Below are 25070 nucleotides of genomic sequence, written 5' to 3'. Positions count from 1 at the left end.
AAGCACAAGCATATGAATCTTAGCAACCTCTGTTTCCTTTTTATGTTCAATTGTCTTCACATTTTGCAAGATAATACAGGGGTTCATTAATGCCACAACCACAATATGAATGATGCCGTAGAAATGAATTTCAGCTTAGAGTCAGAGAAGAATTTGTCATCTTATAATTACAGTAATTCCGAAATGACGTGAATGCAGCACTTTCTTAATGACATGACTCTCATATAGGGCCTAAGAAACCCAAAAGAAGAGAACTAATGAACTTTTACAACTGCATAATAGTGGGCGGCTTATCCACCCACTTCTGGTACGATGACACATAATGAGACTGTAAATTCAACAGCATTTGCTGGACATATCTGAGCACATGGAGTTCTTCCATGGTGGAGTATGGGAAACTTTGTTTACTCGAGATATTTAAGGGATGATGTCAGTTTGCTGGGTGTTAACGAGATATTCTCAATGGTTTCTAGTCATGTAGTGTTTGCGACCGCAGACATGGAATGTTCCATGCTGTGTTTCTGTTCCTATAGAAGGAGTTAACTAGTGACTTCAGAGTTAAATAAAGCTTCGGAGCCACAGTAAAAGCTTAGCTGAATATATATACAATATTAATCATAAATAGAGACCTATAAATAGCTTTAAAGGTGACATATCATGAAAATCTGACTTTTCCAGGTTTTAAGTGCTATAATCAGGTCCCCGGTGCATCTACCAATCAAGGAAACGTGAAAAGGAATAACTCAGTAACTTTGTTTTGATAAGCTTTTTCTGCAAGCGTCTGAAAAAATGAGTGCGTCTGATTTCGCACCCCTAGTAACGTTGCAAAGGGATCTCATTATAATATTACCGCCCCTTAATCTGCACGTTTCCACCCATGGCACCGCCATTTTGATTTCGCAAGCGACAACGGTGTACCAGTTCTAATGCCATGGCGAAAGTTTGAGCAAAACATGCTAACTGTTCTGCCTTTGGCTGCACAGACGAGCACAGAACACTATTTAGATTCTCAGCCTCAGAGGAGACAAGAGAGCAGAGGATTTATTTATTTATTTACTGTATATTGCTGCTGCCACACAGATCTAAAATAAACATGCGATTTATTTCCCAGCTGTTTACCTTCACAGTCATAACCGACTGTTTTTGTAACTTATGCGTCTTTTTAACGTAAACTTGTGTGTGAATGAGAACTTAGTTTAGTACTCACATGCTGTGACAGCCGCTTTCTGTCCGTGTACTTCGGATGTGTGCGCTCAGAAAACCGTATATCAGAAGTTTAAACTCATATGGTTTAAATCGCATGATTTCAGTGCGATAAACATGATAATCAGAACCGAAACAGATGTTTTTTAGCAGGTACGAGCTGTAATGGCGCAGCTCTATTCTGGAAAAGGGGGCGGGGAGCAGCAGCTCATTTGCATTTAAAGAGACATGCTCTAAAACAGCGTGTTTCTGCATCCACTCAAAATAAGCATTTTCAAAATTATATAATAAATGATCTGTGGGGTATTTTGAGCTAAAACTTCACAGTTACATTCTGGGGACCCCTGAGACTTATATTACATATTGTAAAAAGGGGCATAATATGTCACCTTTAAGCTTCTGCACAGTGTTTAAATTGAAATCTGTGTTGGTTGTATCTGACCACAAATAAATCATCTCTTTTCATTCAACTGTAAATGAAACAATTACAACAAAAAGAGGATAATCTTAATAGCTCTTCATGCTGCTGAAATGGAGTTTAAATGTTTCTGACGCTCTCCCACTGGCACTGAATGACTAACATTAGACTACCAAATGAAGTGAACGAACCAATCAAGCATATCGTCATTGTCTCTTATCAAATAATGGAAATTAGCCTCACTGACTCATTCCATACCATTTGGCCAAAAGACAAAAGTTCACTCACACACTAACTTCACTTTATGAATTAAATATTATGTTTAATCATCAGTAGCTATAAAGCCACACCTGATAACAGCACAGAGAAACCTCATATCACATGTATTAAATCACATCTCACACACACTGAACTGAGCAGCAGGGGAGGAACTGCCTGCTGCTGGTTTATTTTTAGAGCCAGCACTATGTGGTCAAACAAACAAGGATCAATCTAAGTATGGCAGATGTTAACCAACTTCAGGAAATAACAGCACTGGCTACAAATCAGTCACTATATTAGAAAGCCATTTGACCAAAATTATTAATTATTTATATTATTCATTTTATTTATTGTTATTTTTTATTTTGTAATTGTATTTATTTTATCTATATTATATATATAATAAAAATACTATTTTTGTGATCAAATTTTTATTCAATTTTAAAATATATGAACACTTAAAAAACACTTAAAAATTTAACTATACAAATATATTATAAAACTATATACAATTGTCAAAGCCTTTATATAATAATAATAATAATAATAATAAAATGACAAAATTTAATCATAAAAATAATGATTAATGGCAATAAATAAATAAATAAAATTACAATAAAATAAAATTGACTAAATCTATTAAAAAACAGATGGTTTCAAAAGATTAAACCCTATAAGTTTATCCCAAGCCATAGTGCAGGCTCATGCTTTATAGATCACAGCTAAAAAAAATATATATTTAAAACATATTCAAAATATATATATTTTAAAAATATTTTATAAAATAATATTTATAAATATATATTTCAAAACGAATCCATAAACTTTATATTTTGCCATGCATTACAGACTCCATATCTTTTTTCTCCAGGATAATCCTTGCCAACAGTGAAAGGGCTTGCTTGGATTTACATTTTTTTATGTCAAAGTGAGCATGGCAGAAAGCCTTGTCAATGCTGTGAGTCATGACCAAAGACTTAATTAAGATGTATATCACACAGTCTGACATAAAGACATCTGGTGGCAAACAGTCTGCCATAGCTTTTTATCCAAGATCTCACTGGGGTGAACAATCTGACAAGCAACAGTTGTAAAGAACAACAAAAAAGTGCAACTTTGTACAACAGACTTAAGCCATAGACATGAAAAGTGTTAAAGTACTATCACAATGTTCTGTGGAATAGGGAAGGTTGGGGAGCTGGAGGTTGAGTACAGGAAATTAGGAAGCTAAATGGCGAAATAAAAAGATAATAATCTATTTTTGTTATTTTTTAACCAACAAGAATCTGTATTATTCTGTAGGAAAATTCAGTATTTTGTTACAGACTGCTGCCAGAACATGTTCATCAGACATGGAAGAGCTGCAGTGGCATAACCCCTGATGCAGAACGTAATTCAAACAAGCTTGTTCTTTTCTTCTGCGCAATGCATCCTAAGGCGATAGGCCACCATGTCAAAGGCAGCGTATAAGAAACCAATGTTAAACAACGATATCAATGCAAGAATTAAAGTTGACAGGCACTACTGCCACTTGCACAAGACCCTCAGTTTGAGAGAGTTCAGTCAGTGAGGGCAGTCTTGCATTTTTATTCTGAAACGACGATCACAGAATCACCTTCACATGTGCTTGATACCAAATAAAGCACCTGCTGTAAGGTTCAAAAGTAAATAGCCTGTAATACAAAGGCATACCTGCCTTAAAAGCATCTCACTTCAGAGATGGAGATGAAGTCTCATAGGCCTTTTACAATGAGATGAAGTCTCATAGGCCTTTATGGTTCATCATTAGCATACACACAACACATTTTTCCAATCTACAGTGCAACTCATCCATAGGGAATTGCTGTGCTTGGCAGGAAGATTAATATAAAAGGGAGCCAGACAGGAGCGTTTCAAAGGGAGCATCTTAGGACAGATGGGCTGGTTGCATGAGTTCTGAACAAAAGCCAGAGGGATTGGCAGGAGCACCGCTTTATTGTTCGCTGATTTCTTTTGACATGTGGGCCCTTTAGCGTGTTATGCTATTTTTTGTGTAAACATCTATCTATATACTCAGAGGAGAGACTCAAAAGTCTCTGGAGAGGCAAGTGAGGGGAGAACTCTGACAACTATCCCAAAAAACAACTGTCAAATCTCAAAAATGTACCTTTTTTTAAACTCTACGAGGTGTAACAGTGTGAAATGTAGTGTATAATCTTATATAATTCTCAAATGTACACTACTGTTCAAAAGCTTGAGGTCGGTAAGATTTAAAAAAGTTTTTACAAGTCTCTTTTTAAGTCTCTTATGCTTAGGCTGAATTTATTTGATCAAAAATACGGTAAAATACAGTACACTGCGAAAAAAGGCCACAATGTATTGTATTAAAATGAAGGAATTTTCCATATTTACATTTTACAGCTGTTGTACCCGTATTTCAAATGTTGCACTTCATTGTGTTGTGGTTTAGGGTTAATGGAAATGGCCATAAATTTACTGGATAATATCCTGGCAGAACATTACAAGTACATTTACTTTTTTAATTTTCTTTTTTTTTTTTAAACATTATAATATTGTGCAATAGTATTACAATTTAAAATAAATGCTTTCTATTTTAATATATTTTAAAATGTAATTTATTTTTGTAATGGCAAAGTTTTAGATGGCAATTCTACATTTTCAGCAGCCATTATTCCAGTCTTCAGTGTCACGATGCTTCAGAAATCATTATCATATCAGAAATCATTTGTTCCTTAAGAAACATTTATCATACATCATTATCAATGTTGAAATCAGCTTTGCCGCTTAATATTTTTGTGGAAACCATAATAATTTTTTTCAGGATTCTTTGATAAATAGAATGTTCAAAAGAACAGCATTTATTTAAAATAGTAATATTTTTGCAACAATGTAAAAGTCTTTACTGTCATTTTTGATCAATTTAATGCATCCTTGCTGAATAAAAGTATTAATATAAAAAAAACAACTAACTAAATGACGGACCCCATACTTCTGAACGGTAGTATACATATAGTTTTTTCCTGGAAAATTATATTGCAGTACAACTTGTTATCCAGCAATATTGACTGTGGTAAGATTCACGTTCAACAAAAACACCGCTAATTAACCAATTTCGAAACTGATCTGATATTAATAAAAACAATTACACTGGTTTGTGTTTTGGATGGAGAGGCTGGATATGCTGCAGTGCCATGGAATGTTCAATCATCGGACAACAGATTAATTCTCTTTAGTATTCATTTGATCCAGCTAGCTATTTGAAATGACAGTGATGCATTCCGTAGATCACCTTGGGCTTGGACAACTGAAATATTTCTTGCCACATATCTGAAAACCAAATATTTGTTAAATATAAATTAGTTCTGCCAACAACCCTTGAAACATTTCACTTAACTCTGTGGAATGCTGACAGAAACAACAAAGATCTCACTGCATGTACTGTAGTTTTTATTCTGATAAGACACAAGACCAGATGTTCCTATAAAGACTAGGATAGTCACACAAATCAATGCACAATGCAACTAATGAACTCAGTCATCATGTGGATAACTGTGATGTTGCCAACACAAACTGATGTTCACTGATGTAACTTTGTCTTCCCAGGGGAGGCCCAGAATAAAAACTAGCCCATAAAAGGAGATTCACACATTAGGTGCTTCATCCTTCTTGTATTTTTCAAAATAACCCCTACTTCTTCTTTTAAAGAAGTTTCCTTAAAAAGGTTTCATAAAGTATAGGTCCTCTGATAAACTGATTTCTAAATTAGTCAGATCTTCCTTTAAAGGGGTCATATGATGCTGCTAAAAAGAACATTATTTGGTGTATTTGGTGTAATGAAATGTGTTTATGCAGTTTAAGGTGCAAAAAACACATTATTTTCCACATACTGTACATTATTGTTTCTCCTCTATGCCCCGCCTTTCTGAAACACGTAAATTTTTACAAAGCTCATCGGTCTGAAAAAGCGAGGTGTGCTCTGATTGGCCAGCTATCCAGTGCGTTGTGATTGGCCAAATTCCTCAAGCGTGTGACGGAAATGTTACGTCCCTTACCATATTGTGATGCCTGCGGCAACCACATGTGACGACCCCGGGCTGGACTCCGCTTCATCCACGGTGAAAGCCGATCCGGCGATCCACAGCGCGAAGTTGAAGTATTTCCTCAGCGACCAGCACGGATCAGCTCCAGGCATGACGAAGCGATATCGTCCTCTTTTGGAAGGTCAAACAAAGTAGTTTGTTTCGCTTTCACAACAAAGCACACAGCGCCTTCACGACATGGCGGTGGCGGCAACAATACTACAGCGAGAATAAAAGTTACGCCTTCTTTCTTTGCGTGAACATTTGGGCGGTGTTATGCAAATCTTCCCAGATAGTGACGTGGGTATGTGGGGGCATGTTAGAACGAGCCGTTTTAGGTAGGTGTGGCTGACTCTTAACTTTTATAAAGAATATATCTTTGGATTTGAGACTTTACTCTTTGCAACTTTACAGATCTTCTTTATGCACCAAGAGCTTGTAACACTTCAAAGAGAAAGGAAAAATTGAAATTGCATCATATGACCCCTTTAAAATGACATTTCATTCAGTTTCATCACATTTTGAGATCAGTCGTGATTCAGTGGAGAATCAATCAATCAATCAATCGTCTCGACATTTTCTTGGCAGATGTCGTTTAAAACAATGCAAACATTTTTGACAGATCTTGTGCAACCATAGAATTAGTATTTTGTTATGAATTGTAACGATGGCTAACCTCCTTGGAGAAATAAGAAACCAAAATCAGCACATTTGTCACCTCCTATGAATGCCTATAGAGTAGGAGGATAGTGAGTCACTTATGAGATGCTTCAACCTTCTACAATTAACTAACACCGCTCTTTAATTCCCTTATTATTCACACTCTTAACTTAAAATGTAAAAGCATAATTCCTGAGCTTATCTGACCATTGTCCACCCTATCTGACCTGAAGAGTTCAGGCAAAAATAAAAATGTTCTCATCCTCATGTTGTTCCAAATATGTATGAGTTTATTTCTTCTGTGGAACACAAAAGATGACATTTTGATGAATAATTTTAATCTATAATCTTCCTTTCCATGGAAGTGTTATCCACTGTGACCAGATCATTGCGGGAACTGAATCAGTCCGATACATGAATGATTCAGCTCACAAAGAATGAATGATTGATTCATAAGTATTAAAAAAAACTGTTTACAAAACAGGCATTTTCTCATAACCTCATGAACCTATAAAGTAAAAGACAGCAAAATTTTCATTTTTATTTAATTTCCATGCTATTTGCCTAAAAAAGCCTTTAATAAAAAAAACCTTTTCACATAAAATATCAATAACAGCACTTTGCTGTGCTCACAGTATGAGTTTGGGTTTGCTGTCAGTGCCAATATAGTTTCTAACAAATCCATCCTTCAATAAATTTCAGTTTGGAAATCCTGAATTACATTTTGACAGATTCAAAATCCACACAGAAACAAAGTTTTGAGTTCTGAAATCTGAAGTATGTTTTCATAGTGCATCAAACTCTTTTATCTCAAAAGATAATAGAGAATTTCTTAAGAATTCATCATTATAACTCCTTTAAAGTCAAGCACAGCTTGGTAATGTGCGCCTGAGCTGATGTGGAGAGGAAAAGTTCAACATTTTATGACACACTCCATCCAATACTTTGTTTTCCAGATGGTCACTCTCTTTTTGACAGGCTCATTAAAGAATGCGGTCTGGTGCATGCAAAGCTACTTTGAGTGGATTTTCAGTTTCTGTTTGATTCGACTATGTCACTATCCTTTCCAGACTGCCAGCATCAACCCCATCGTTCCATTCACATAAAGGCTTACCCAGGCAGTTCAGCATTTAGCTATTGGCTGCCCTACTTTCGGGCCTCGGCTATGAGAGTGAATGGACTAAATTGGATGGAAATGTTTTTACTCGTTTGTGCAGGCGGGGAACTCTGACCATGTACCACAAGGCTTTTGGTTGGTCAGGCAGATACACAGGAAGATTGCTTTTTTCTTGTGTGATGCAGATGCTTACAACCTACTTCCTAAGGGAAATGCGCAAGACACAGTTGGGAGTATACTTTCTGAAGACAAATATAAAATGGCAGGCGTTTTTTTCTGGATATATTAGAGTAAACCTATTTATAGCTTTAGATGGCAATGATAGAGTTAGTAACTTTAGACTGTACCTTTCTGAAAAACTGCAGCTATAACCACATCAGGGCTGTATTTTTATGTGGAGATGAGGGCTAATCTCAGAAGAGCAGTGAGTTAGCTTAGTCAACATAATCCACAGCACTTCATCTTGCCATGGTACACCTAAGGGTATGTGTAAACCTTAATGAATTGCAATCCAGGTACAGTCTAAAAGCCAAAATCACAGCAAGCGGGTCTGATTTTACAAGTTTGTGCATCTCTGATGCCGGATATTAACTAATGCAGCACTATGTAGCATGCTGGCTAACATCCCTGGGCATGCAGTCATTTTATTTTGTTTGCACTCTTGTAAGGTTCTTCCTCAAAGGCGGCGTTGTAAACATAATTCAGAGAGTAACGCACCTAAAGCTGAGCCTATAAAGATTACATAACTGAAGAAATTAAAACCATTAGTCATACTTTCAAACAACTAGTTAACAGTAAATCAGCATTAGCATCAGCCTTCAGGCATGATGCCCATGTGCATGTGATTAATGGTCACAACATGATTTAGAGCCATCTGCTTGTGTGGAGCACTTCCTCTAATTAGATCAAGTCACCTGAAACCAATACAATTTTGCCAACTTCTCTTAAATATTTGTAACAGCTAAGAGGGACTTCCTTAAAGATTTCCTGAAACACAGAACTGTAAGAGGAAAGTCCTAAAAGGGGGAACCTCTGCAGAAAACAAAAAGAGAGCAGCAGGGGCGGACTGGGGCTAAAAAGTGGCCCTAGACTTTTTGGCACAGTGCGGCCCACTACACCATAAACCCACCAGCTCATTAGAGCTATTTTTAACACCACTTACTAACATACAAATATAACACAATACAGAAATATATATTTTTAATTATTATCATTAACATTAATGAATGACCGTCATACTTCTTTACATTATAATTTGTCTTTCCTGGTGTAGCCTATATGGCAATTTGTAAATAATATTTTTACACATCTCTTAGAGGGACAGTTTAATATCACTAAAGTTAAATGCCTACCATAATATCAGTCCATATAACAATGCTCTGCTCTAGAAGACTTGGAATGTAGTGCAGAATGTGGACTGTTTTTATTGTACCTTTCAATTGCTAGACAAGAGTTTTTTTTAATGAAGAATTTTATGATGATGAAAAATACAGTAAACTGTAATATGTGAAATATATAGAGTTACAAATTAAGAATAGCTGTTTTCTATGCAAATATATAGTAAACAATAATTTATTTCTGTGATCAAAATGGAATTTTCAGCATAATTACTCTGGTCTTCAGTGTCACATGATCCTTCAGAAATCATTATAATATGCTTATTTGCTCGAAAAACATTTCTGATTACTATCACTGTTGAAAACAGTTGTGCTGCTTCATATTTTTGTGGAAAATGTGATACATCACCATTCAGTCTAAGATTTAAAATAATAATAATAATAATAATAATACTTTTATTCAACAAGGTTGCATTAAATTGATTTAAGTGACAGTAAAGATATACTTATTACAAATTATTTATATATAAAAAATGTTGTTCTATGACTTTGTACTCAACAAATAATCCTGAAACAAGTTGTTAAATGGTTATTTGGGCTGGCCAATATACTGAAATTTTAAAATATAAAATTTAAAAACATCACAATATGCTAAAGTTTCAGAAGCCATTAGTGTCCATAGTGTCTCAAGATCCTTCAGAAATCATTGCAATATGCAGTCATAATCAGTATTGATCAATTTTAAGCATCCCTGCTTAAATCTGCATAAATGTCAACAATTCTGTGTTTTTCTGTCAATATGGGGTGCTGTGTGTACATTAATGAGGAAAAAAAATTAACTTAAATGATTTTAGCAAATGGCTGCAATATAACAAAGAGTGAAAAATTTAAGGGGGTCTGAATACTTTCCGTACCCACTGTATATAAATCTTACTGACCCTAAACTTTTGAATGATAATGTAGAGATCGAATTTTCATATTCAACCTGATCGACCAGTTCTACCCATTGTCATTTGGGAAAGCTCACAAAAAGTACTTCCTATCAGTCATGCTCAAACATTCCACAATAAAACGATGCTGTTATCCAAATGTCTCTGAAATCTCAAATACTGTGCTGCAGTATTTTAGTCATAATTTAATTCTTTGTTTGCATAAATCACAACCTCTGTCATCCATCATCTTAATCACAGACACCAGGCCAGCCAGGATTCCACGGCTGAGGAATAAAATATGAATATTCTAATAACTCAGTCACAAAACCTTCCCCATGGCTAAGATTCACACACACAAATGGATAAACACAAAGTGCAAGAACAGAATGACCAATATGCACTAATATACACATAGATCTTACATAGCTCAGGCAACCTCAATCTCAACAGACTAAAGTATTGGAAAGATACAGCAGTACAACTAAATGGCCAACATTGAAACAATGGGCTTCAATAAAACATATAACGCCATATTTAATTTTTGTCAGGGATTAAAACAAGGCTATAAGGGATAGAAGTACAGTGTGATTGTACAGTTCTTTAACTACACACCGATTATTCAGCTGATTAAATGTCTTTCTGAAAAGAAAAAAAAACTTTCAGTAGACAAAAACTCTATAAAAGATGCCATTATAAAGACTGTAAGTCTATCCCTCATAGCCTCATTTTCATCCACATAAAATTCATCATGGTGGCAAACCTAACTAAGGCCAATATGACCCAAATGTGTAGTAGATCTAATAAAAGCAATGGTTCAAAAAAGAATATTTTGACCAAATTCCCAATACCTGAAAATTGAATAGCCCGTAAATTTGATTCAATACTATTAGACTTAAAATGATGAGTTGCAAATGTTCCAAACTTCAGATAAAGGCAACTGCTAAATTAATAAATCTTAAAAATAAAATTAAACGGTTGGTGGCGCTAGAGGGCTTTACTAAGCCCAAATTTTGTCAGAGGGATTTCAGCTTGATAAATTCCATAAATGTCTCCACCTATACCTAGTGCCATTTGAGTAAGCAACAAAGTAGTACTGTAATAAGTAGCCACATTAATGGAAAACAGAATCAAGTACAGCACAGGCCAACTTAAACACTGTTTATGTTTTTGGAAAAAAAAGTAGGCTCTTTCTAAACTTAATTTTCTGCTGTATAACTTGTGGCAATTTGCGCCATTAATTGAACGCATCTGTGTCCATCCTCTCCAGTAAGTGACCCATGATGATCCATGGGACTCCTTATCATGTTAGCAGCAGCCCCTCTCTTTACATTAAGTAAGTCTTATTCTGAAAGTAGCATGTGTTTGTAATAAAAATGTCATGAAACCAGAAAAAAAACATGCACACACAAACCTTGAAATAATATAAACCATATGCCAACTGCACAGGATGAAGCTGTAGCAATCTGTCACACAGGATGACAGTCTGTTGCTTTTCCAAATCTAAAGTAAAAGAACCCTGTACACCTTAATGAACTATGGTTTCTGTTGTTTTGATTCGGTATGCACATTAAAAATGTGATCTTGCACATGTGTTTCCCACGCACAAATCTTTCACATACATGCACACAGACGAAAGACACACCACGGTAGTTTGACATAAAAAGGTGTTTTTTGTGTGTGTGTGAATCCTTTCACTTAAAAAGGCCCTGAATTTCATCAGGCTTTTGTGTGCTGGCTGTCAGTACCTCTTCACCTGAGCACCACTAAATTCACTGTTTGCAGTTTTTTTTTCTCTCTGTCTCTTTCATTCTTTATGTCTTTTTCTTTTATAGGATCACCAATCTATTCATTAACAGAGAAGAGATCTCCACAGGATGTGTGCAGCAATTTCATCTTCTTGATAAGTAGAGAACAGCCAGTGACACAGCAAACAGGTACAAGTCTGCCGCAATAGTGCCTGTCTGAACGTGTTGTCTTGTTGTGGGTGTTGAATGTCACAGAGTAGTCAAAATTCAACTCTTTATTAAAAAGCGAGAGCACATCTTTTGGGTAAAATACAGACAGTTTTAAAGTATTACATTAGGTACACTCAAAAATAAAGGTTCTTTATTGGCATGAGTGGTTTCATGAATAACCTTTAACATCCAAGGAAACTTTCCAGTGCACAAGAGGATCTTTATATTGGAAAAAGTTCTTCAGATTATTAAAATATTCTTCACACAAAGAAAAAAAAATTCTTTGAAGAACTGCTCAAATAAAGGTTCTTTGGGGAACCCAAAATGGTGCTTCTATTGCATCGCTGCAAAACCTCAATTTTTAACCTTTTTTTGTAAGAATGTATATGGGATTTAAAAATTTGTAAAATCTATTGCTAAATTTATGTTAAAAAAACAGTGACAATGTTTCAGGTATTACAGGATTGAGGCCTGTATATTTTACAACTCATAATAAAGTTATATAATGCTAATAGACCAATCTACTTCAAAATCTGCTTTTTGGGAATATCCTTTTACTGTTTTTCACCATAAATTACATGGTAATCGAGGCATTCCCCATAGCGACCCCTAGAGGACGCAGTGTCTCGTTCCCCTCAGGGAACCATGGTTACATAAGTAACCCGAGACGTTTTTACTTGCAAAAAACACAGATTTGACAGTATTATACAGTAAAATTTTAATAATATAAAATTACATATAATGTGTTACCATTTTTTAATGTATATGGTAAGCTAATGCAATTGATAAGGTAAGGTAATTGCACTTAAAATGGACATCTATGTGGCAAGGCATTGCACCACTAAAAAGACACTTTCAGATAACTGTTCAATTGAAATAACACATTTTTATTTTAAAGAATTAATTTTAAGAATTATTTTTTTGTTTTTTGTTTTTTAACCCTCCGACCCAATGCCTTGCCCCATAGACTACTATTGTAAGTGAATTGCAAACAAGGTTTTTGTTTGTTTTCACCAACCAAGGGGCAAGTCAATGACTTGTCTGTGATAACACAGATGCAATCAATAGAGCTTAACCTGAATGGTACCCAGAAGATTTCTTTAATATATGATAAGAATTATACCAAATGGAATACAGCAGAAGCTTGTGGGAACTATTGAACAAAGCGACAAACTGAAACCCTTAGTGATATCGATTGCTATTGAAGGAGGCTGTCTGACCTTTGTCTGACCTTGGGCTTGTGAAAATGTGTTCATTACTTTGCGCCACAAACTGATCTTTGTCATTACTGTCTGCTGCTAAGAGTCTGCTGATAGCGTTCACTACAACTGCATCTCTAGTGTATTTTTCCATTTGGAATGTTGTAATGGTAAATTGTGAACTTCAATCTGAGCATTACACTGATAAAAATCTGGTCTTTCCTCCTTTGTTTGCCATGGATCTTTGTAGTGAGGATTGCTAGTAATCTCTGTCTAGTCTGTGGGAAATATGGAAGATGTGTTTACTGTTATATGCCTATAGACTTTGCCAGAACAATATCTGCAATAAGTTATTTAATATTTATTATTACGTGACCTTCAACTTTGACATTTCTTTTCTTGGTTTTATTGTCACAAAAGTGAATGGCTTCCAGCGTTTAGTTACTCCCGAGTGACTTTAAGTGGCAGATTAATGATTAAGTAAAACTATTTTCTTTTTCAATGATTTCAAACTTTTAATGAGAGTATTATTTTTTTTACGATCTCAGGCACGGTTAGCTATACGACCTTGACATTTTTGCCTTATAAAATATCAGAAATTGAATACATCTTTATCAAAATGTATATTGGAGTCATTTAAGTCAACATGCATTTTATTTTTTTTTATTTTTTTTAAATAATACATTATATCACTTAAATATATAAATTAATAGATCAAGTTATGGTCTGTATAACTGGCATTTAAATTAAATAATACATTATTTAATTGAAATATATAATCAAATGTCACATCATTGACCCATAAACTCCTACATATTGTCAGTATGCTGTCTATGAGTGTGCGTGTGTGTGTTTTGGTGTGAATGTGGGTGCCCTTACTCCTGCCACGCATCCATATGTGTGTCTGTTTATTTACAAGAGCTGGAATGTGTGCGCGTGCATATGTGTGTGGGTGAATCCGCACATACTCGTGCTCGAGTGAGAAACGCAGTGTGTAATGCTCAGCTCATTATGTTTCATAGTTCAGTAAATTTTGATGAATAAAGGAGTGTTCCCTCTCTCAGGACCTGCCACATCAGTCACGCTGAGAGCCATCTGTGCGATTGGGCTTCGTTCTCATGCATACTACATCTCATGCCTACAGGAGATCAGCGTCTGTACTTTTAAGGCTCTAATGTATCTATTGTCATTTACATATACAAAATGTCAAACTTATATGAAAAACTTATATTTTTAAATTGGCTTAAACATGATCCTAATGTAGTGACGTTATCTATATAACAGAAAGAAAATGGAATTAAATAATATATTATATATTTCAATAATAATTATTATTATTTGTATTCGCTGTCTATTTATAATTTTAATTTGGCTACAATATGATCATAATGTAATGACAACATCTATATAACAAAAAGAAGATAATCAAAAGGCATCATTAAATAATATTGATTAAAAGTAGGGTTTATTATTATTAATAATATTAATAAATATTATTATTATTGTTGTTGTTAAAATAATATCGGTCTCCACTCTCTACTTATAATATTAATTTGGCTAAAATCATAATGTACAGACATTATTTATATAATGAAAAGAAAATAATAAAATGGCATCATCAAATAATACATAAAACATTTAGGGTTAATTATTATTACTATTATTATTAAATTATTAAAATAAAACAATTTTTTTTTGTCATTACTACCTACCTATAATTTGTATCATATAATGATGATGTAGTGACCATTATCTATATAACTAAAATATCTATTTTGTCATATAAACTGATACTGTGACATAAAATTAGTCATTCAGTAAGATATTGGTCATACCAACCCAACCCTATGACCTCTTTAAAATACAGCATTGTGCAATATTGAAATGTACAGGTTTGCACAAGTCAATCACATTCAACTTCCTCTTGCTTTGAGTAAAATTGTTCCTTATAGACTCAGGTTAGGCAGGTATCTCTCCCCAGGAGGTGTCTCTGTATTGTTACCTTTGCTTTTTATCTGTATTGTCTTTCCTGCTGGATTGCTGCACTGCAGAATGCAAATTTCGCAGTGATGTTATCATCTACATTTTCAGCAAAGTCTGTGGGCAGAGAATCTGGACGGCCAAGAGCTTTCAGAAGAACCTGAAAAAAATAAACACAACACTGCCTGCATTCTTCTAAGACGAGAGCTAATTTGTCTGAGTGATCGATTCAAAGCCAAGGCTCAATGGATTTCGAGTGTGACAAACTGAATTGAGTAATTAAGATCAGAACGATTGATAGCTTTTAGAATTCTGACAACAATTGTGTTGCTCTACCATTTCTCAGTGATTCCTGATTGATAAAACAGGCATGGATTTAAAGAATTAAAATTTAAACAATAATCTGCGAAAACAAGATACCACAGTTACCTCATCCTCCAACATTACCCTTAATTGTTGTAATGCCTCCAGCAAACCCACTGCAGAAGAAATCCCTGACACCCAAAGCTCCAGACAGTAAAGAACCTGCTGTGTACTGGAGCAGCCTGGTACAACTAGAGCTGTGTCATGCTTGGACTCCCTAACACTGCCTCCCTTAACACACACACACACAAACATACACTAAAACACTGCTCAGTGCCTGGCACTGAACACACACACAGGCACACAACAGATCTGGTAGCTCAGTGCAGGCCACCTCTGCAGCTGAACCTACTGCCTCCACATCTACACCACTGAAGAAAGCTTGCCGATTGCATTATGGAACGCATTTAATGCAGTTATACATATTTGAGGAAATTAAGAGGTTGTGTAACAGTTGCAAGTCTAAAATTTACACTTACTCTAACGCTAACACAATTTATAGCGGAGGAAGGCTTTCTGTTTCTCAAAATGAACTTGTCATATAAACTGATACTGTGACATAAAATTAGTCATTCAGTAAGATATTGGTCATACCAACCCAACCCTATGACCTCTTTAAAATACAGCATTGTGCAATATTGAAATGTACAGGTTTGCACAAGTCAATCACATTCAACTTCCTCTTGCTTTGAGTAAAATTGTTCCTTATAGACTCAGGTTAGGCAGGTATCTCTCCCCAGGAGGTGTCTCTGTATTGTTACCTTTGCTTTTTATCTGTATTGTCTTTCCTGCTGGATTGCTGCACTGCAGAATGCAAATTTCGCAGTGATGTTATCATCTACATTTTCAGCAAAGTCTGTGGGCAGAGAATCTGGACGGCCAAGAGCTTTCAGAAGAACCTGAAAAAAATAAACACAACACTGCCTGCATTCTTCTAAGACGAGAGCTAATTTGTCTGAGTGATCGATTCAAAGCCAAGGCTCAATGGATTTCGAGTGTGACAAACTGAATTGAGTAATTAAGATCAGAACGATTGATAGCTTTTAGAATTCTGACAACAATTGTGTTGCTCTACCATTTCTCAGTGATTCCTGATTGATAAAACAGGCATGGATTTAAAGAATTAAAATTTAAACAATAATCTGCGAAAACAAGATACCACAGTTACCTCATCCTCCAACATTACCCTTAATTGTTGTAATGCCTCCAGCAAACCCACTGCAGAAGAAATCCCTGACACCCAAAGCTCCAGACAGTAAAGAACCTGCTGTGTACTGGAGCAGCCTGGTACAACTAGAGCTGTGTCATGCTTGGACTCCCTAACACTGCCTCCCTTAACACACACACACACAAACATACACTAAAACACTGCTCAGTGCCTGGCACTGAACACACACACAGGCACACAACAGATCTGGTAGCTCAGTGCAGGCCACCTCTGCAGCTGAACCTACTGCCTCCACATCTACACCACTGAAGAAAGCTTGCCGATTGCATTATGGAACGCATTTAATGCAGTTATACATATTTGAGGAAATTAAGAGGTTGTGTAACAGTTGCAAGTCTAAAATTTACACTTACTCTAACGCTAACACAATTTATAGCGGAGGAAGGCTTTCTGTTTCTCAAAATGAACCCCTAGTGCAATTAAAACAGCTCTCCAGAGAAGAACAAAGGGTGGGCTATTATCTGGCAGCCCATCTTGATACCACCCTTGAGGAAGAAATGTACCTTACTATGGAGGAGATGTAATCTCCATGTAATTGCTTTGTTGAAATGCTCACCTCTTAATTTATGCAAAATGAGGCATTCTGACAGAGGTGAGAAAACTGAAGCCTGTCCATTATACACTAAAACTAATCTGAGATTCCTTCGTTTCATGTCTATTATATCTACACTGTATAGGCTATGCAGTAACATATGTAATACACACACACACACACACACACACATATATATATATATATATATATATATATATATATATATATATATGTATATGTATATATATATATATATATATATGTATTTATGTATGTTTAATATACACACAGTATACTTACATTAAGAGATATATAAAGCATATCCTAAGTGCGCGATTGTTTATATCATTGCAAAATGTTAACTATATTATCGCTCAGCTCTTTATATAAAATTGGATATATGAGTGGATATATAACTTTATCACTGTAAAAAAAAAATGTTGTTTCAACTTAAAAAAGTAAGTGTTCGTGCTGCCTTAAAATTGTACGTTTAGCTACCTTGAAATGTTAAGTTCTATGAAGTGACAACTATTATTTGAGTTCACTAAACTTAACATTTTAGGGCAACACTAATTTTTTTTGTTTCAACAAGCTAAAAAAAATTACTCAGGGTAATATTATAAACATTCACGTCAAGATTTTCTGAATTTCTGCTCTGAAAAGTGTAAAAAGCGCTAAAGAAATTTGACTTGATATGTGGAGGGTATGTATGTCTTATATAGTATTTATGGTATATTTATATAAAAACAATAAACACAAAATATACTACATGTTTAGTGAATATATCTTTGCAAGTGGCACCAGTCCATACGTAATACTAAAATGGACACCAGTTGACTATTGTAGAAAAGTCCCTCTGCCAGGCAGCTGTATTAAATGAATGACATCATCACTCTCTTTGGTGCTGCAATACTGTCAAGTCCACATTGTTGCACAAGCATTATTGGAAGTTATACATTGAATAGTCCCTTTGCTTCAGGGTCTTTCATTTGGATGATGTCATCCTGCACAAACTACAGCCTGGAAACATTCTGGATGACACATTCATAAGTACCATAACTGTACAAATGATACATTAAAAAGAACAAGATGGTACTGTGAGCTAATTACCCATGGAAAGTGCAGCTGAGCTCAGTATTAAAAATGAACCGCTCTCTAACACACAGTTACATTATACACAGTGCACAGCACACACAGCCAAATACACATCTCAATATGTCCATGCACACATAAATCAAAGCACATCCCTGATAGATTAAGTTATCTCACATCTCTGAAGTGTTTGGGGAAAACATCATAATTACTGTGTTTACATGCACATTATTTTGTGATTATGTTTATATTCTAGCATCCATAAAAGACATGTAAGCATGATTTTGCCATTTATTATGCTCCATTTCTGTAATTCCGAACAGTAACTCAATCATGTCCTTAACAACAAAACACAAGAGTATATTGGAATATCAGCATATTTAAATTTTTGTGCATGTAAATGCAGCCAATGGCCATTTTTAACAGCACGTCATCTTCAATAGACTGACATTTCACAACTATCTTTAACCTGATAATGGCAATCAGGTTAATGCATTTACTTGATGCTATACATAACCAGAATATATGACCGAATTCTGATTAATGCTGTAAACGCTGTCATTGTAATAATATATACACAGATGATGTCAGTTTCTGGGCAATGGGCCTAAAAGTTAATGTCACTATATAAACAATAGCTGGTTGCGTTTTTCCCTCAGTTCAAGCACCATATTACCATAATCAAAATCTGACCCGAACGTGACGCATTAAAACATAAACAAGCTTTAAGTGTTTCCCCTTAAAAAGGAAAACAATCAATTAATTGTTGAACTGCTTTTCAAGTGCTGAACTTACCATTGGCATTTTTCCCACATGTGAGGTGCTGATAGGGCAATAGGAGGCCGTACAACTCCGAATCATTGCTCAGAGCCTGCTCAAAGGATTCCAGTGTAAATTTGGGGATCCCGTTATCCTTCTCCACCACCGAGCTATTCAACACCCGGGTGAAGACCTCTCGGAAGAGGCTCTCCATACAGGCGGTCAGGTATATGGCCGCATGCTCGTGGATCCGCACCGCGACCCTGCTGTCCACCATCCACCTGAAGAACTTCCCCACGGAGAAGACCAAGCCGCATCTCTCCGATTTCCCCCGGCTGAATTTATCCTCGGTGCTCATGTTGAACATGGACAGCGCGCTGAGAGCCGCGGCGATGCAGTTGACCGAAATGGTCCACGATAGAATCATCTTGATGGCACTTTGGACTTCGTATTTGGTGCATTTGCCGTAGCGCAAACTCAGCCGTTGCGCTTCCCTGGCGATCCTCACCAGCGCGCGGCTCACGAGTGTGGAGAGGCGCGCCAGCAGATCCGCGGAAACGGTACCGAACCTCAATTCTTCCTCCTTGTTGAGCGCGTTCTCCACCTCCCCGAGGCTCCATGGCACATCCTCTAGCTCGGGAAGTTTCGCACAGTGTCCGGAACACTCCAGGGTCTCGCCGTCTTCAGCCAGGACGGTGTTGACGGTGTCTCGGCTGTTGTGTCGACTGCGCATGGAGTCGGTCAGATGCCAGCAGTGCCCTCCATGCGCATAGGAGATGTGCGCCTCGGAGCAGCACAGCGACAAGCTGGATGACCTGAAGGAGTCCGCGGCTCCACCGTAACCCGAATCCAGCGTCAAATCCTCCAGGGTCCTCGCCACGGATTTACCCCTTTTTGCCATAACTGCACTTCATATTGTCCACAAGGCTAAAAGCAAGGGGAAACGTTCCTTTGCAAACAAACGCCACTGTTTGGCTGCTTTATTCTGTCCACAATGTTATTGAAAAGGTACAGGCGAGTTCCCAAATTGTTGCGTTCACTGTTGAAAATGCGCCCCCAACTTTGAAGGAGCAGTGGTGGTGTTATGGCACACACTAGTGGGTTTGAAGGCTGCGAAGCATCAGTTGGAGGAGGAGCCACATACAGTACTGCATCCAATACGCTGACGGGGCCATTGCTGCGTACGGTTGGTTTTGAATTCGCACGCTGCTGCATTATAGTTCTGTGTACTTCTGTTCATCTGGAGATCCCCTCTAAAAAAGTTATGAAGAGATGTTAGACCGTGTAAAAATTAAACTCCCATTTTGACACCAACTTAGGCTATATAAAGTATTAACCAAAGTATTTCTTAGTGTTATGATATAAAGGTCATTGAACATTATTTATTTATTTAGATATAGATTTACATAAAGTACTAAATAAAGAAATTTGGTATTCTGAAGAATTTAGATAGATAGATAGATAGATAGATAGATAGATAGATAGATAGATAGATAGATAGATAGATAGATAGATAGATAGATAGATAGATAGATAGATAGATAGATAGATAATGCTTTTTATAATTTTGCTTTAAAATGAAAAGTTGCAATTAAGTAAATTTACTACTGAACTGCTCATTAACCCCACTGTTCCCAGATTTTTTTACTCTGATAAGATTGCATTCCATTTACTAAGAACTCCATCAGCAAATAAACTGTAATTGGTCTCTGGAGTGAAAGCAGAGCTTTAGATCTAGTGGTCTTAAGTGGCCAAAACAAACAGATAGGCTTTATACAACTAGTAGTCAGCATGCATGAAACTACTCCGATCCAGTAGACCAAGCAGGGCAGCATGTTTGAGGACAAAAAGCAAGGGATCAAATTAACACCTGTCCTCTTCCCCATTCTCCCTTTCATATGGGGCTCAGAGTAACCAGATTCCTGTTCATTAATAATGAAGAGTATGCATAATATATCAGTCATCTTGAATGGAGGCTTCTTGTTAACTTCACTCCAACATACAAAGGTCATATGTTTTCAATGTAAAACTAAGAATAAAAGTGAGACATCAAGCACTTCTTATTTTCCTAGTAGCTTTGACCAATGCAGTAAGAAAATTGCACAAAATTGCACAAAGTAAAAATAGCCTACTAAATAATAGACATAACTCAAAATTACATTACAAAAAGACATTTATGTTTAAAGACTTAAGAGATTGCAATAGCATCAGTGACTGTAACATAAGAAAGCAAAAAAAAAAGATGCTTTTAGAGCTGAAATACACTTTATCATTTAAATGTTTTCAAACCTGCTTTAATAAGAGGGGGCCATATTTTACTCAACACTGACCTCTTTGGATAACAAAAAATTAAGACTTATAAGGGACTTACTTAACAGTTTGAAAGTGTAACTTGTTTTTTCTTAATGAAACGCACTGAACCTCATAGTTTCATTACAATTAATTTTTTATTCTGATAATTAATTTGTATCTCATACTTATTCTATTAAAAAGTATCAGATCAAGAAACTACAGGTGCATCTCAATAAATTAGAATGTCGTGGAAAAGTTCATTTATTTCAGTAATTCAACTCAAATTGTGAAACTCATGTATTAAATAAATTAAATGCACACAGACTGAAGTAGTTTAAGTCTTTGGTTCTTTTAATTGTGATGATTTTGGCTCACATTTAACAAAAACCCACCAATTCACTATCTCAACAAATTAGAATACTTCATAAGACCAATAAAAAAACATTTTTAGTGAATTGTTGGCCTTCTGGAAAGTATGTTCATTTACTGTACATGTACTCAATACTTGGTAGGGGCTCCTTTTGCTTTAATTACTGCCTCAATTCGGCGTGGCATGGAGGTGATCAGTTTGTGGCACTGCTGAGGTGGTATGAAAGCCCAACAGTGGCCTTCAGCTCATCTGTATTTTTTTGTCTCTTGTTTCTCATTTTCCTCTTGACAAAAGATTCTCTATGGGGTTCAGGTCTGGTGAGATTGCTGGCCAGTCAAGCACACCAACACCATGGTAATTTAACCAACTTTTGGTGCTTTTGGCAGTGTGGGCAGGTGCCAAATCCTGCTGGAAAATGAAATCAGCATCTTCAAAAAGCTGGTCAGCAGAAAGCAGCATGAAGTGCTCCAAAATTTCTTGGTAAACAGGTGCAGTGACGTTGGTTTTCAAAAAACACAATGGACCAACACCAGCAGATGACATTGCACCCCAAATCATCACAGACTGTGGAAACTTAACACTGGACTTCAAGCAACTTGGGCTATGAGCTTCTCCACCCTTCCTCCAGACTCTAGGACCTTGATTTCCAAATGAAATACAAAACTTGCTCTCATCTGAAAAGAGGACTTTGGACCACTGGGCAACAGTCCAGTTCTTCTTCTCCTTAGCCCAGGTAAGACGCCTCTGACGTTGTCTGTGGTTCAGGAGTGGCTTAACAAGAGGAATACGACAACTGTAGCCAAATTCCTTGACACGTCTGTGTGTGGTGGCTCTTGATGCCTTGACCCCAGCCTCAGTCCATTCCTTGTGAAGTTCACTCAAATTCTTGAATCGATTTTGCTTGACAATCCTCATAAGGCTGCGGTTCTCTCGGTTGGTTGTGCATCTTTTTCTTCCACACTTTTTCCTTCCACTCAACTTTCTGTTAACATGCTTGGATACAGCACTCTGTGAACAGCCAGCTTCTTTGGCAATGAATGTTTGTGGCTTACCCTCCTTGTGAAGGGTGTCAATGATTGTCTTCTGGACAACTGTCAGATCAGCAGTCTTCCCCATGATTGTGTAGCCTAGTGAACCAAACTGAGAGACCATTTTGAAGGCTCAGGAAACCTTTGCAGGTGTTTTGAGTTGATAAATGAATTACAAAACTTGCTCTCATCTGAAAAGAGGATTTTGGACCACTGGGCAACAGTCCAGTTCTTCTTCTCCAGGTAAGACGCCTCTGACGTTGTTTGTGGTTCAGGAGTGGCTTAACAAGAGGAATATGACAACTGTAGCCAAATTCCTTGACACGTTTGTGTGTGGTGGCTCTTGATGCCTTGACCCCGGCCTCAGTCCATTCCTTGTGAAGTTCACTCAAATTCTTGAATCGATTTTGCTTGACAATCCTCATAAGGATGCGGTTCTCTCGGTTGGTTGTGCATCTTTTTCTTCCACACATTTTCTTCCACTCAACTTTCTGTTAACATGCTTGGATACAGCACTCTGTGAACAGCCAGCTTCTTTGGCAATGAATGTTTGTGGCTTACCCTCCTTGTGAAGGGTGTCAATGATTATCTTCTGGACAACTGTCAGATCAGCAGTCTTCCCCATGATTGTGTAGCCTAGTGAACCAAACTGAGAGACCATTTTGAAGGCTCAGGAAACCTTTGCAGGTGTTTTGAGTTGATTAGCTGATTGGCATGTCACCATATTCTAATTTGTTGAGATTTAGTTTTTGTTAAATGTGAGCCAAAATCATCACAATTAAAAGAACCAAAGACTTAAACTACTTCAGTCTGTGTGCATTGCATTTATTTAATACACGAGTTTCACAATTTGAGTTGTTACTGAAATAAATTAACTTTTCCACGACATTCTAATTTATTGAGATGCATCTGTATTTGAGATACGTTCTTGAATTTAGGATTTTGTCGTGGTAGACTGCCATCTAGTGTTCAACCAAAGCAATCATCATGTCTTATTCACTCTAACGACAATAATAGTCTGAACTCAGACATCAGTCAGTGACATTACAAATTACCCTCATTCGCCTGAAATCTGTCAATAATTTCATAGGGGATGAAAGATATAGGTTATATCAAGTTGGTTGACATTTAGGTCTGTCCAGACTAGTTTCTATGATTAACAAAATGACAACCCCTGATCTCAAATCAGCAGTAAAGCAGTAAAAAAGAGGCTTGATCTTTAAATGATAAATTGCTTCAATTACTTTATTGTATGTTAATGTTCTCTGTATCTATCGAAGCGCAGACCTAGTCAATAAACGAATTATATATTGGATTAATATAGTAGTCCCCTTTGTGAATTGCTGTTTTTCTCAACATATTGATCTTTCATCATAGGCTATTTACTGCCTCCAAATACAAGATTTGTACCAAATGAACTATCAATGCTGATAAATAGAAAAGTAATGTCAGATTGAAATTTGAAAATACTTTGCAACATATTATGCTACACTGATACAACAAAGCGATCAAACTGTTTCCATTGCCCAGGAAAAAAGATCATCAGTTGTTCCTGATGAAGACTTGACTGGTCGAAACGTTGTGCTGTTTGTTAAATACATTTTTGGAGCTGTAATTTCAGTCTGCAGACATTTTTTTGTTGTTGTTTATTTGTTATTTTTATATCCTGCACCTGAACCCAAGTCGGGTGTTTTGAATGTCAACACATTTTTGCATTTGTTTGATTTCAGGAAAAAAAGATACAACGAATAATGTAAACCTTTTATGACAACATGCCCCAATAGTGTTATACACTATGGGGTAAGTTGTCACAATAGAACCTGCCATTATAATCTATTACATGCGTTGCAGCAAATTTTCAACAGTAAAATAAAAAGAAAAAAGAAAAAGAAACAAAGGAATATCTCAAATGAGATTAACAAAAACTGTTTGGCCAATAAGCAATGAAATGAAAAAAATCAAGGCTTTATATAAGGCTTTATGTATAACATATGTGACAACTTAACCCGACCTGGTTAATGACTGACACTCTAGTCTCCAGAACACATTCCTGCCTTTATAATGTAATTGCCTCAATGCATACCAGTGTGGTTTCATTGTTTACCCAAATCTATAGCCGATAATAGGCCTTTAAAATTATTGTAATTTTAGTTTGGAAGGTTTTGCACTAGGTGTTTGATACCAGAAAACAAAATTATTGATAGAGAAAACAGGTATATGTTTTACTAGTATAAAGCCCTTGTGACAACTATCCCCAGTCAT

General features: G+C 36.3%; 1 protein-coding gene across 1 annotated transcript in view; it reads right to left on the bottom strand.

Moving 5' to 3' along the window:
- LOC107583829 (ankyrin repeat and BTB/POZ domain-containing protein BTBD11-B-like) overlaps window positions 1-25070 on the bottom strand; it is a 78460-nt gene that overhangs the window by 52727 nt on the left and 663 nt on the right. The window contains exon 2 of the mRNA XM_016270171.1: window positions 19155-20371. Coding sequence (XP_016125657.1) covers window positions 19155-20019 — 865 coding nt within the window. The 5' untranslated portion in view covers window positions 20020-20371. The remainder of the gene's footprint in view (window positions 1-19154; window positions 20372-25070) is intronic.

This window comes from Sinocyclocheilus grahami, unplaced genomic scaffold, assembly GCF_001515645.1.
Source record: "Sinocyclocheilus grahami isolate Dianchi unplaced genomic scaffold, SAMN03320097.WGS_v1.1 scaffold55.1, whole genome shotgun sequence".
Taxonomy (NCBI): domain Eukaryota; kingdom Metazoa; phylum Chordata; class Actinopteri; order Cypriniformes; family Cyprinidae; genus Sinocyclocheilus; species Sinocyclocheilus grahami.
The sequence above is the reverse complement of the archived record's forward strand: the minus strand, read 5'-3'. Positions and strand labels throughout refer to the sequence as shown.